Source organism: Ixodes scapularis, unplaced genomic scaffold, assembly GCF_016920785.2.
Source record: "Ixodes scapularis isolate PalLabHiFi unplaced genomic scaffold, ASM1692078v2 PGA_scaffold4__175_contigs__length_147842914, whole genome shotgun sequence".
Classification (NCBI taxonomy): domain Eukaryota; kingdom Metazoa; phylum Arthropoda; class Arachnida; order Ixodida; family Ixodidae; genus Ixodes; species Ixodes scapularis.
The window spans coordinates 141,626,711-141,640,447 of NW_024609879.1; the positions used below are offsets into that span (position 1 = coordinate 141,626,711).

At 46.2% G+C, this 13,737-nt stretch overlaps 1 protein-coding gene across 1 annotated transcript; it reads right to left on the reverse strand.

The window, feature by feature from the left end:
- Nucleotides 1-4,689: 4,689 nt before the first annotated feature.
- On the reverse strand, nt 4,690-10,869 carry LOC115324224 (nicotinamide N-methyltransferase-like). The gene is made up of 3 exons (XM_029984737.2): nt 10,740-10,869; nt 6,140-6,353; nt 4,690-5,122 (listed from the first exon to the last, which is right to left on the reverse strand). Exons 1-3 carry the CDS (start codon nt 10,867-10,869, stop codon nt 4,690-4,692), a joined length of 777 nt encoding a protein of 258 aa, XP_029840597.2.
- Between the last annotated feature and the right edge of the window lie 2,868 nt (nt 10,870-13,737).

Below are 13,737 nucleotides of genomic sequence, written 5' to 3' on the forward strand. Positions count from 1 at the left end.
CCGTTGAACTTGGACACACAAAATAAAGAGGTTTAGTGGATCGTACGCAAAAGCTTCGCGTACGCAATGAAATTGCCGGTCAGAGGTACGCATGCGCAACCGAAATCAGCATATGAGTCATCAAATGATGAAGAAAAAACAGGTGTGAGCGTGCCAAAGATATTCCACATTTAGTGTTGTCAATATTTGTTTTTCATCCACGTGCTTATATCAAGTGGAAAGCCGTAAAACTCCACATAAAATTATTTTGAGCAGTTTTTCTGACGGTAGTGCTCGCTCGATCGTAAAATGCCGCTTTGCTGCTACATTAACGAATGAAACCAGGAAACCACGTTCACCGACAGTGTCCCGTTCACAAGAAGGGAGATCGGAATTTCCGCTACGTTACAAGTATTGCCGTGAGTCGTGACTGAATAATGGTATAAAGTTTCTTCTCTTAGTTTTTTTTTGTTTTTTTTTTTTTTATTTAATATTCTTCTTTTTTGCACGACATCGGGGACGGATTATTATCCTTCCCTGCACTCTCGCTGTGACAAACAATCCGATGGATGAGTCACCCTATGACAAATATTCCAATGCGACGAAACATCCTGTTACCAGTCAGCCTGTGTGACCATTTGAAGAATCGTATTTGCAACTGAATGGCCACACACACATTGTCAACGAGTTGGAATTTTTGATGAATTACCCTTCGACGAGTCATCCAACTACCGATGGGCCTATTCAATCAAATACCCGTCGACAAATATTGTTCTTGGTTTATTTGCCATCTGCCACGAGGGGAGAGTGTGGGGCTCGTCAAGCCGACATCTGCCAGCATTTTGCTCCTGCCTCCAGCGCCTGTACCTACTGACGCCGACAAGTTGGCCTAGAAAAAACCCACTGACAATTCTATAGCCGCTAAATATATCTAGCGAGCATGATTTGTTTTCAAAGAGGCGCCCGCCTGTCGGTGCTTCTTTGAATTACACATACGTCACGACAAAACAATTCGCAGCTAATGAGTGGAGGCCGACCAACCTATTTTGTCCAATTGTCCGTGTATGGGAGATGAGAATGCCACTGCGTCAAAGACAAGACGTGTGCGAGCGTTGCTAAAAGAAAGACAACTATCGATGTTTTAGTATACTTGGTTTCACTCTTGGAGCGCAAACAAAGGCTAGATGTCACGGAAACACATACACAAAGACAAAAAAGCCCTTCATCACGGCACATTGGGTGCGTTGTTATATTAGTGGGCCGAAACACCCAAACAAAGATAGTGAACGCCGTGGCGTTGAGGTGTCGAGCTGTTGGTGATGCTTGATCGGCGCAATGTGTCGGCCGAGCTCCGACTGAGGGTGAAATGAGGCAGGGCAGTTCTGGGGTTTTACTTGTTGTTTATTCTGTTTTCTTTCTTTTTTTCCACGAAATATCGCGGCTCACAACAGCTTGGCATCGTCGCTCGATGGAACTCTGTTTTATTGATTGGCGTTTCGTCGAAAAGTGTACATTTCATCGAACGCCGTTTCAGTGAACGCCAACTCATCAAGTAGCTTGACAATGCTTGATCGAATTACTTTTCTGCTATAAAATTATTGCAAATATAATAACTACGCTCGTCATATTTCGTAAATAACAGTAGCCTTTAGCGAAAACCATGTAGCTTAGTTTCGACCGTCATCAAATAGTGAAAAAAAATCTGTATATATATATATATATATATATATATTACTAATACAAAGTCTGGACATTTACAATCACCAAGTAAACCATTTCAGGTGTAATTTGAGACTGTGTTGTGTTTATCCCGCTCTTATTTATTACTTTTTTTGTTTCTCCCGCTTCTGGCTATTTTAGTATGTAGCGGCACGCTACAGCGAGTAAAGAAGACGAAGAACACCAGCTCGAGAAAAACAGCATCACTTGCACGCAGGGGCTCGAGATGACAAGGCGAAGGGCTACGCAGTCCACGTTCCACGATCTTCAAATTTTGACTCTTTTGTAAATAATGTAAATATACAGTTTGTTAGCAAATGAGAATATCGTTCTTGCTACAAGTATAAGCTTCCACCAGCTCGCTTGCGCGTCAACTCTAATTTGAAGTGAAACAAGTTTGTAAAGTAGGGTGAGATATAGTTTTGGAATCTTATGCCAATTTTTATTCCATTTGGCGGGCCACGTACGAATATTAAAATATATCCTTTCATACGAATAATCGATTAGTAAATCGAACGGCGATTGGGACGAATTTACTACGATTGGAAGAACGAATTCGCAAATCACACGGCAATTAGGAAATTTCAGCCATTCTTGGTTTCCGATTGGTCGCCGTTCAGTAGCGGCTCCCTCAGCTTTGCACGGAGTAGCTCGAGTCAGAATTCGCGGAGTCTCTACTGACCGGCAAAAGAAGTGCGGTGCTGCAATTGCTCCCGCCCAGACGACTTGATGTATTTGTATACACCCATGACATCGGCCGCGATCGGCGATTGAGGTTTTGTTAGCCGACGCATGCGTCAGCGGACGTCTCATATTTCGATACTCTGATTTAGCTACAGAAACAAAAACATCATCCAGATTATGTTCACTATGTTCACCACTGACAAGATAGTCGGTAATCAGCGACTTTCCGTGCAACGCCGATCAAGACAAGGCACCAGATCAACGTTTAGCTAGCTCCCTTTGACGACTGCCATCAGGGCCGGTTTTCTCGAAGCGATGGTTAACCCATTTTGGTAAACCACGGTGCCTAGGAAGGAAAAAGTACCTAGGTACTGTAATAAACGGCTGGATATAGAACAACAATAATTATTTTTGATTGGGCAATAAGGTGCGCCATCTATCGCTGAAACAAGCCAGTCATTTTGTCTATCCTCTTTTTCCGTTGGTTGTCATCGATCTAGTATGATATTTTAAGTCAAAATATAGTAATGTTGTACTTGAAAACCAATTTATTTGCTTCCGATGGTACGAAGAAATTTTCGCTACTATGCCGTAGTTTGTCGACGAATATTCGAAAATCTAAAAAACATTTCCTTCAATATGTTTCGCCATAAACAATGCATAACTTTCCCGTGTTCCTTCCAGTCTGGCAACGCCGGTGCTGTAGTCTGGTTTTTGTTCCTTGCAACGCACGTTTCTGCGATTCCTGCAGATCTCAACTGTTTGCCCTCTCTTCCATTTGCCCAACCGATCCACCGGCGACGAAAAGCTAAGCTTCTCGTCACCGTTGAATCGCTGGCCACCGGGGATATGTAGAAACATCGATGCTGTCGGCATATTGTCGGCGCACTGCGAACAACAAAAAAAAAAAAAAACAGTACAATGTCCCAGCTGTTCACCAGGAACGAAGACTTTATTGTAGATAACCCCCTCTCTCCGCAAAGTAAGCGCGGCTCACGAGTTGGCATGCATAGTGTAACAAATTAAACGTGTTAGAATAAATATATACCAACACTGGTTCGCAAAACATTTTTTTACTCACCATAAAAACACTTGCAAGGCTTAGGTACCGTCATATGTCTTGGATCCCGGACTGCTGAAGAGTGATGCGTTCGCGGAATGCTGCCGTCGGTTAGTTTAGTAGTCCCTCTGAACTACCGCTTTGCTTGACGTGCTAATAGGCTGATGGTGCGTCATTAAAATAACAGCAGGATCGAAATGAATGTTCAGCAGAACCAAGCAGAATTATTAGCCCTCGTTGAGCGACGCCACGGCCATTTTGCTTCTAGGTACTGCTCCTCCCATGGCGCCCCTGCTCTCCAAGTCACGTGACCTAGAATTCCCCCTTCTGGGGACAATAGCTAACTTTAAACCACGGTTCGCGTTCGACAAAACGGGCCCAGGAAAGAACTGGCTTGTCGCGTTCGGTCAACGTCACTCCGAATATTGTTCGTGCCCCGCGTACCATCCTGTCGTAGCAATCTTTTTATTGTGCCCACGTGATTTCTATTTTATCTTCTTACTGGTGTTTGATCATAATTCGGGCATTGAAATGGTTTTTGCTGCCGACCCTGCCATTCTTTTGACCCTCTCGCAGCAAAGGAATATTATGCCGGCATTGCACACGAAATAAGAATGTAGACACTCCGTCCCATATCTCAAATTACATTACAATGTGTTTACACAACTGTAGTGCATAGGTACGATAAGCAGGGTCTGAGAAAATAGTAGTTTCAGTATTTTCAAAATACCGACGAAATAAAATTAAAAAATGAAACACATTTGTTCTTTAATAGTGGATACGGACATCCCTCGTATCCAAGTGCATTAAAGGCGGAAGCGCTGGGGGAGTGGAGTCGAGGGGAACAAATAAGAGCTCAAGAGTCCACGAAACAATTTTATTTCACAATAGCTGGCCATAATGTTCAGAAAAAAGGCTTCAAGTCTGTCGACAGCATAATCGTTTATTTTCGTTAATACGCGCCGCTTTCGGCGCAAAAGATTCTGGAGACACAGAGCACATCCCCCTTTCTCCTCAACTGCCCCATTTCGCCCCAAATGAACGAAATGAGCCATTACATGTCAGTCACAAAGATTCCACTCTCTTTCCGCCAAATAATCCGCTTAGTGGCGCTCATCGGAGTTTCAACGTAGAGCCACAAAATACAGCCATCTAGGTGCCGGAAATCAATGTTGCTATAATCTGAATTAAGCCTTATTTGAAATCTCGACAGCCTTCTCGCCATCAGATTCCGCTTTGCGTTCCCTCTAAAGCTTTTCGGCTAGGACGACGAACGCGAAATCCCAATATTTCGGGCTGTCCGAAGAGATGGGCTTGTCAAGCGAGCTCCAGCGTTTCACCCGGAGCCCCGATCCACTTAGCGCATTTTCTACCATGGCCTTAGTCAGGCCAAGGTCGGGGAACGTAGCATCGCCGACGGTGTACTCGATCGATCCTGCAATGCCGCAGAGTATCAGGTGCCCTCCCTGGCGAATCAGGCTTGAGACGTTCCGAGTGACTGCCCGGTAGGTGGTTTCATCCCGACTCGCCGCCTCGAGGCAAAGGCTGGAAAGGACGATGTCGAAGGCTTGCTTGTGTTCTTCGGGGAGGACATCAGGGTCCAGGACGTCGCAGGGGATGACCTTCTTCGCGGCCGCGCGTGTCCTTTCTTCGATGTCCCTTGCTCCATTCTTTACGTCCCTGCGTTACGTGGGTGTTGCTTTGAGAGTCCCCGATAACTTAACAAACGCGGAGCGTGGCGAGTTCTATACATGCAATTATCGCACGGCAGCCAATTGGGTCGCGGCATTAGGCGACAGAACGCCGAAGGGGAAATCACGAAGCAAGAAGCGTTAACAGAAAAGGCCACGCCCCTGCCTTTCTCAAATTGTCACTGACCAGAGTAAGAAAAAGGTTCCGGTTCCTCGGAGGCGTGCATGAAATGAACGGCGGCGGCCGCCGATAGGCTGCACACTGTTGCGAGCAGTTACCGCCGCGTTTAAAACGCAGCGGACTTTTCGAACCGGCGAATTTAGCGGAAGGTGTTCATGCGGCTTTGGAACGTCTCTTGGCAGTCTGATTTCCCGATAAATTGAGCCGTCGGTGACAAACATGAAGCACGCATCTAATCTGCTGCGTTAACCTCGCCAATGACGAATATCACCGTAAAAAAAAAAAAGCCCAAATGGGGTGTCATTATAAGGCCGGTTGGTTCACACATTCAGCGACACGCTAATGTAGCGCTTCTCAGGTGTCCTGTGCTACTTATTGTCTGCCATGAACAACAGTATTGACGGTGCGACACAAAGCTGGTGAACGCTCCCGTCAGCACGCGCTTAGCGCGAGGTCAGCGCTACGCTTGTAGCGCTCCGCTACATCTGTGAACAAGCCTTTAGAATGTAAAGACAAAAGCCGCAGCCAGCTTTCTCGCACATCATTAGAAAAAAAAAAAGGAATTCGTTGTAGACATGACGAAAACATTGTCTGTGGACACGTCTAATGTGTGTCCGAGCCATGTTTGCTTCATACATACGTCTATGTTTGGAACATGTCTGCTGACGGTTGCGGTATGACCAACAGGACTGAACCATCATACAAGACGTATGAGACAGAGAGTGGAGACGTTCTTTTGTAAGATGTATTTGGAGCTGCGGCTAAAGGAACCTCCCTGTTATTAGTTCGCTGCAAGTCTACAGATCTGTTAAAACCCCTTCTCACTTGCATCCTTCCAAGATGGCCAGTGGTTCGCTCATGAAGGACCAGTCCATGGCTTCCGAAGCCCTTCGAATCCACTTTTCTACTGCCTCTCGGTTTCTGGACACCAAGTCACTGAAGACAATGCTCTGAATCTTCTTTCTTGTCGCCGGGAAGACGTTGGCAACAGTGGGCCCACACCCAACGTCCAGAAGCGTTCGCCAGGAGTCGGACATAGCTGTAAAAATTGATCTCACTGAACTACTCGAAGGCTCGCAAAGATCTTAAGGCCTGTTCACACATGCAGCGGAGCGCTACAAGCATAGCGATGACCTCGCGCTAAGCGCGTCCTGACGGGAGCGTTCACCAGCTTTGTATCGCGCCGTCAAAACTGTTGCTCATGGCAGACGACAAGTAGCTGACGGCACGTGAGGATCGCTACATCAGCGCTTCGCTGCATGTGGGAACCGGCCTTTACTCTCTATAAATTTTAGAGAGCTACGATATATCGTGAAGCAAAAGTAAATCAAATTCTACATGAATTGGAGTCGTTTGTGGGATGTGAAAATCACGGGGACGAAAGACAAGACAACAACTGAGCCATAAATAACCAAAACGTTATGGCACTTACGCAAAAACCCGTAATGTGAAACACTGCGACAGCTGCAGGTGGAACGTAGCAGCCGCTAAGGTGTCATTTCCGAAGAGATGAACTGAATGAACGGCAAAGGTGCGATCGCGTACTATTGAGTCCGCATAGACGTTTCGTATATTAAATCAAGTAACTCACAGAACGAAATCTCCATAGCGTTTTTTGGAATCGATAAGGGTGCATTAAGTAGAGAGCCCTTCGTGAGTTGGTTAAACAATTTTATTGGACACAAACTAAGACTGCCTTGTGGTAATTGAAGAACACATCTAAAAATCGCGCACCCAAGTTAAAATTCTATGAACGACGGAATTGCATATGTATGCGTGAATCGTTCCATGACGTTGGTGCGGTTGCCTGAACGTCTTATGCAACGTTATTGGACGTAAACTAACACCACCTTTTGGTCACTGAAGAAAACTTCCGAAATCGCGCACTCAAGTTTCTAATGTATAGCTCCAGCTAATCTCACGCCCGTGGTTTTGCCGGCTTAACACCCAGATAGCTTTATTGGTTTTATCACCCGAGAACCTTCCTAACACAGTTTGCGAAAACATTATGTTTTTATTGTTTCCATTAGCAGCAGTCTCATGTTTATGTTTCTACGTGCCGTTATGGTGCCGTCACGTGACGACGTGTTGTCAAGTGACGTCTGAATTTCACGTGACGTCATGACATTACTTGACTCACGGTGTCATCCGATGTCGAGTCCCTTGGCGTCACTGCAGACAACGTGACTTGAGATGACAATGTCACGTCATGGCATCAGCTGACGCCAGGTAACAGGGGACGTGATGGGCGACGTGGTGTCAGTGGACTGTCGTCAATGTAAATACCTTTGGCCGAGTGCCGAAAACGGCCCGCGTCGATATGGAGCGCGGTCTGTGGCGCGAAACCCGCGAAGGGTCCCACTAACAACAATTGCAGTAATAACCGGTGTTTGTCCTTACGTTCAGTTTCGGTTACACCGTGGTTTTCGGTATTACTGACGCTTGCCGCCGTGTCTTTTCAAAGCGTCGCCAGGTGCTTTTTTTCTACCACTTTTTTCGCCTTGCGATTTCCGTAAGCTTCTGGCGACTCGTGAAGTCTTCTCGAAGCGTTCCGGCTTCCTCTCTACTACCTTTTCTGCTTTCTTATCTTAGAGCGCAGCTCTTAGGCGCCCGTTTCCGGCTTAAGCGTCGTCGCCGTCGGCGTCGACGTCCGCGTAACCAAGGTCACTCCAAGGTCACGCGACCCTGAAGGTCACCCCAACGTCACGTGACCCCCAGGTCATGGGACCCTTCAAGGTCATGTGACCCCCGAGGTCAGGTGACTCCTCCTAAGGTCACGTGACCCCAAAAGGTGACCCCCACGTGACCCCCAGGTCACGTGGCCCCTCCCCGAGGTCACGTGACCCCCCTCCCCCCCGAGGTAACGTGACCCCTTCCCACCGAGGTCAGGTGACCCCCCCCGGAGCATATAAAAGAATGAGGGGAGGAGGAGGAGGTGTCTACCCTCCCCTCAGTACCCTTCCCTCCTCCTCCTCAAGAGCTGCGCTCCAATTCAGCGTTACAGGGAGTTGTAAACGGCTTTCACTTTTTTCGTGGAGCTAAGCTTGTCATGTCCATTAGCAACGTGCACGATCAAACGTGTTGCTTAGTTTGGCATTCGCATTGGTCAGACGCTCACTATAATGACTATTTTTATTATTAATTTCGCTTTTATCGACGAAGATAAGAGCAATGTCAGCAGTGATAGAGCGCAGGCGAGCTGGTAATGAATCTTGTACACCCTGAGATGGAGAACAATAAAAAAAAAAAAAAAAAAACGGACGAAGACAACAAAATTGCAACGTTGATATCAAAATATGAGACTCTCAACGTTGACGGTCAGAGTTTAAAATGAGATACCTTTATGCTTCCGTCGTGTTTTTTACACAGGCCCACATAACTTGTAGTGTGCTGATAAGTAGCGAGGAATCGATTGCACTTTTTGACGCGATGTCAAGGAAAAATCCGATCACGATGTCAGAAACGGAAACCATACTGCCCTAGTGTTTCTAGAGCGACAAGCAGAAACAGCCGACACCGACAAGTCTCCAACACGTTCAGCATGCACCTGAAGGTACCATTGGTGGGCTTGCAATTCCTAGTGCCTGCTTCTGCGCCACCGAGAGTCAAGCTCGGGAAGCAAGCCCGGGAGACGAGAGCCTGCCAGAAGTACCTTGGTGTGCTCGCTGCACATGCTTGAGGTTTGTGGATGTCGGCTTTTTCTTGTTTGTCGCTCTAGTGGGACTCGGGCGTAAGAGGGAGCCACCGAAACATCTCGACGCTTATAGTCGGTGACACGTCAAGACCTCAGTGGGTACTCCATCTTGAGCGCGGTCTGCCGGCCTTTTATTGCATGGTCAACTTTCTGGGACATTCCGTGTCCCAGAAAGCTTTTTTAAAAATACCAAATTATAATTGATTTTTAAGCTATATGATGCCCAAGCAACCACAGCACTAGAGAGCATTACAATCTTTCATAAAAAAACAAGAACAAAAAAAAACAGGAATGCATAATTTTGTGAACTAAACCCATATTATTCAACATGATTGTAAACCTGAGACTGGGGCAGAAAAGAGAACACAACGGAAGGTAGTAAAAGAGGAGGCCTCCTCTTTTACTACCTTCTGTCGTGTTCTCTTTCTGCCCCAGTCTCAGGTTTACAATCATGTTCAACTTACACCAGCTCACCTGCACTCTGACTATTTTTTCCATATTATTCATCGCGAAAAAAACAAAAAAAAAAACAAATTGGAGAGCCATGGAATGAAATTTATACCCGTCCAAGTTTTAATTACTGGTTATTAGTATATTATGATTGTCATCTAAAATATTCCCGAGGAACATTGTGACGTTTGTTGTTGTTCAATTGAAATTCTGACATTAGTGCCAGCGCCGAGGCGTTGGTGTGCACGAAAGTTGGGGATCGTCACAGGGGCAGCCAAAGCACGGCGAAAGTTAACAATTGCCTGCTGGAGGCGGAGCCTAGTGCCGTCCACTATGCCATGGGAGGGTCGCTACAGGACAATCTTGAAATCTGAGCGGGCTTTTGTTGGAATGCAATCTTTTTATTGAATGGATAAAAAAGAACGACAAACAACATGATTAGCGTTCTAATGCACCAGTTTCACTGTATCGCCAAACAGAAACAACCAACACCGACAAGCCTCCAGTACGTGCAGCATGCACGTGAAGGCGCTTATATGACTGGCTTGCTCTCTCTGAACGTTCGTGATGTAAACACGAGTAACTGCAAGCTTGACAAAATTATCCTCGCGTGCCTGCTGCACGAGCACGAGGCGTATAGGGAGTATTCACTGGCGGCCATATCCCTTTGCGCGGCTGCTGAGCGCGTGCTGACGGCGAGCTTCCGCAGTCCTTTGGCGGCGTGCATTTAGCACCATCAAGTTTGCCGGTCTTAGCAGGCTATTAATGTGAGTTCGTTCTGAACATGCGCTTTAAACATCGCCCTCAAATATGTCGTCCAGTGAATACCTCATATTGGCGACGTGCGCGACCGAAAGCGTCGCTGTGGTCGGCCTTCCACGATTGGCCGAACGCTGTCTATGATATCAGAAAATGATTTATCATCGACGAAGATAAGAGGAATGAAAGAACTTTAATTTTGACGGTGTTGGCAGTGTTGCTTTGAGAGCGCAATGATTTCAAGCTTCCACCATGCTATTTACAAACACCATCGAACTTGTTGTTTGCAAGGTAATGACGTCACAAGGGGGAACCAGAGGAGGGCGCCACCAAAACATCTCGCCGCTAATAGGCGTCGGTGTCCGAGAGATACATGAAAGATGTGAACTCGCAGACAACTGTAAGTGCGTTTATAATGCAATTAAATGCAAAGGTGCAAGCGAGCTGCTTTGTTTCTACTACAGCTACAGCTTATCTTGACGTTAACCGAAACTTGGGGAGAGATGAGCTTTGTGTACTTACGAGAGTTGAAGATGAAGTGAAGCTCCTTCTGGTAAAAGGAGTGCACGTCGGGGATCCCTTTCATTGCCTCCGGGTATTCTCTGGGCCGGAATTCCCGTATGTATTTTTCTCTCACTTCCTCGTTGCTCATGGTGCTGCGGTTCCATCAATACAACGACGATGACGTTGTTATTTTTTTAGAGCGCAGCTTTTAGGCGCCCGTTTCCGGCTTGAGCGGCGTCGCCGTCGCCGTCGGCGTAACCGCGCTGCGCATTATGGGACGCATGGCGTCACTGATGACGTCATCAGGGACGATTTCGATGCCGTCATCAGCGTCGATGACGTCACACATGACGTCACTGATGAAGTCATCACAATGACGATGACATCATCGTGATGACGTCATTGTCGTCGTCACGTGACCTCGCAGGGGTCACGTGACCCCCGTGAGGTCACGCGACGCCGGTGACGTCACGTGACCCCCGTGAGGCGACGGCGACGCTGCTCGGAGGGAGGAGTAGCAGACAGGATGAGGTGGTGAGGAGGAGGAAGGAGGGGTATACCTTCCCTTCAGTACCCTCGCTTCTCCTCCTCGAGAGCTGCGCTTTAATTCGGCGTTACAGGAGTTGTAAACGGCTTTCATTTTTTTTACGGTTCTTGTTGAGAGGTAGTTTCCTGCTTTAACCTGACGAGAAAAATAAACCGATGAAATAGCTGAGGATAATATAACCTTCTCCAAAAGCGCGCACGCCATCTAGCAGCTGCTACAATCTAAGTCCGACATTGTTTGATCGCGTACTCTGAGCATATTAGGAACGAGGGTCTTGTCAGCGTTCGGAGACGACACAAAAAACAAAAGAACAAAATAATTTTTTTTTTTTAAAGCTTCTGGGTTCGCTTCCTTTTGCGATAATTTATATCTGTTACGGACAGTTCGTTTGATAACAGAGATGTGCACTGAGTGTTGCCAACCTCCGCAGTCGCTTCTTCCCCGAATTTTATCGGCAAATTCCCTAGATCTCCCTAGCTTTTGAGAAGATGTGTTCAGTTACGTCAATATTGAGAATATCGTTATGGGCTAGCTTAAAGGGTAACTGCATGCAAAGAAAAAAAAGTGTAATCTTAAACAGCCTAATTGGGACAAGCATGTCACGAAACAATTTTTCCGGGAAAAAAATTAATTGTTTACAGGATTATTTATTGCGCGAGACATACTTTTAGTTTGCGGCTTTTTCACCGTTTTAAATCGCGCGCCACAAACTTGGTATTATACGTCACGGAGTGACGCATACCAGCCACTCTGCGCGCGTCGAAAGAGCGGGAATTTCAAATGTGGAGAGGTTGTGACTCCGACTAAATTACGCCCTGTGGAGTAAATATTGCTAAAAAAAAATTTTTGTTTTTGTTTTTGTTTTGCGGAAGATTTGCTTTGTGACATGCTTGTCCCAATAAGACTGTTTAAAAACACTTTTTTTGTTTGCAGTTTCCCTTTAAGAATAGATTCCCCTAGTTGAGGGACATTTAAATGTTAAATTTGCTTCGTTAAAACCTTTCTACATAATTAAACGTTGTTACTTTGGCATTGTGTGCCCCCCCCCCTCCCTTAATCGCTGTTGGAGATTATCACTGGAGATTATCTTTGCCCCCGACAATATACAAAGAAGCCTTCCCCCCCCCCTTGCAGTCGGCCGGAACGAGGAGGAAAAAGGGAAGGAACGTGTCTCTAAAGCCCTCTGAAGCCCATTAAAAAACAATCCCTAGATTTGAATAAATTTCTCTTTGCCCCTAAACGACGACGGACATCCCTAGATCCAAGGAAAATCCCTAAGGTTGGCAGCATTGTGTGCACTGAACCAACTCTGCTGTCAAAAATCCTTAAAGCGTGTGCTGGTCCTGCACTTCGACCTTGATTCACTCAACGTCGTCGTCGTACGTGATTCGGTCAATTCGGCTTCACGGTGTTTTCAACTTTTCAAATATTGCGAAAGTCAGGTCCACGGGAGTGCTTTCGTGCGCTTCGAGCGTTGGTCGAGGCTGTGCCGGGCACTCTTCGCTTCCAAAGATCCCAGAGAAGTTGACCCCGAGAATAGTAGTTTCGTCGATCCTCACCAACTTCATTCAACGCGGTCGCCTACTCCCTCAGAAAGGACCATTGAATCCGCGAAGCCCCTGTTGTCTGCTAGCAAGGCAAAACCGGCTGTAAAACTTTATTGTGACCTTTTGCGATCGCTTTGTGGTACTGGGACGATAGAAAAAGTCTTAATGACTAGATATTGAAAAGACAGTATGCGTACAAACAATGATTTACTTTTAGAGCGCAGCTCTTAGACGCCCGTTACCGGCTTGAACGGCATCCCCGTCGCCATCGGCGTAACCGCGCATTGCATTATGGGATGTTTCACATAATGACGTCACACTTGACGTGACGTATGACGTCACGAGGGTCCCAAGTGACGTCACGAAGGTCACTTGTGAAGGTCACGACGAAGCTCACAACCTTCACAGTGAAGATCACGACCTTCACGAGGCCTTCACGAGTCCCGTCACAAGGGAGGAGAGTGGGAGGAGGAGAATAATGTGCAACCTGCCTTATGATTTCCATACAGGCAGTTTGTTTAAAAGGTTTAGCTTATTAAAAATGTATAGTCTTTATGAATACAGATTGACCCAGAGCTCAAAATTAGAAAAAAAAATGAAACATAATAAATCGTTGTCAACCCTGGCGGCCATGACACCAAATCAACATGGTCACTTAACTAGACACATGGAATATTGGAAGGTTGTCTAGTGTTCTACTAACTATGGTAGGCCAACGTTGCAATATAGCATACCAAAACTGTTACATTTCCTTAAAAAAATTAAGTTTGCATTGACACTATGTCCTTCAAGTCTTTGCGTTCTTTTTATCTGTAGCAGTGATTTATCTCCGCCCACTCAATGGATTTTTTAAATTCGTTTAGGCTACATAAAATGCACTCATTTTTTTTCTGATTCCTCGTTTGCAAGGACTGTGCATGCA

Excerpts from the sequence above, each read along its gene's own strand:
- LOC115324224 (XM_029984737.2), bottom strand. The coding sequence starts at position 10,869 with ATGAGCAACGAGGAAGTGAGAGAAAAATACATACGGGAATTCCGGCCC. Across the intron at positions 6,354-10,739 it reads TCACTTCATCTTCAACTCTC|CTATGTCCGACTCCTGGCGA; the intron begins GTAAGTACACAA and ends CAATTTTTACAG. Across the intron at positions 5,123-6,139 it reads GCCATCTTGGAAGGATGCAA|GGACGTAAAGAATGGAGCAA; the intron begins GTGAGAAGGGGT and ends CACGTAACGCAG.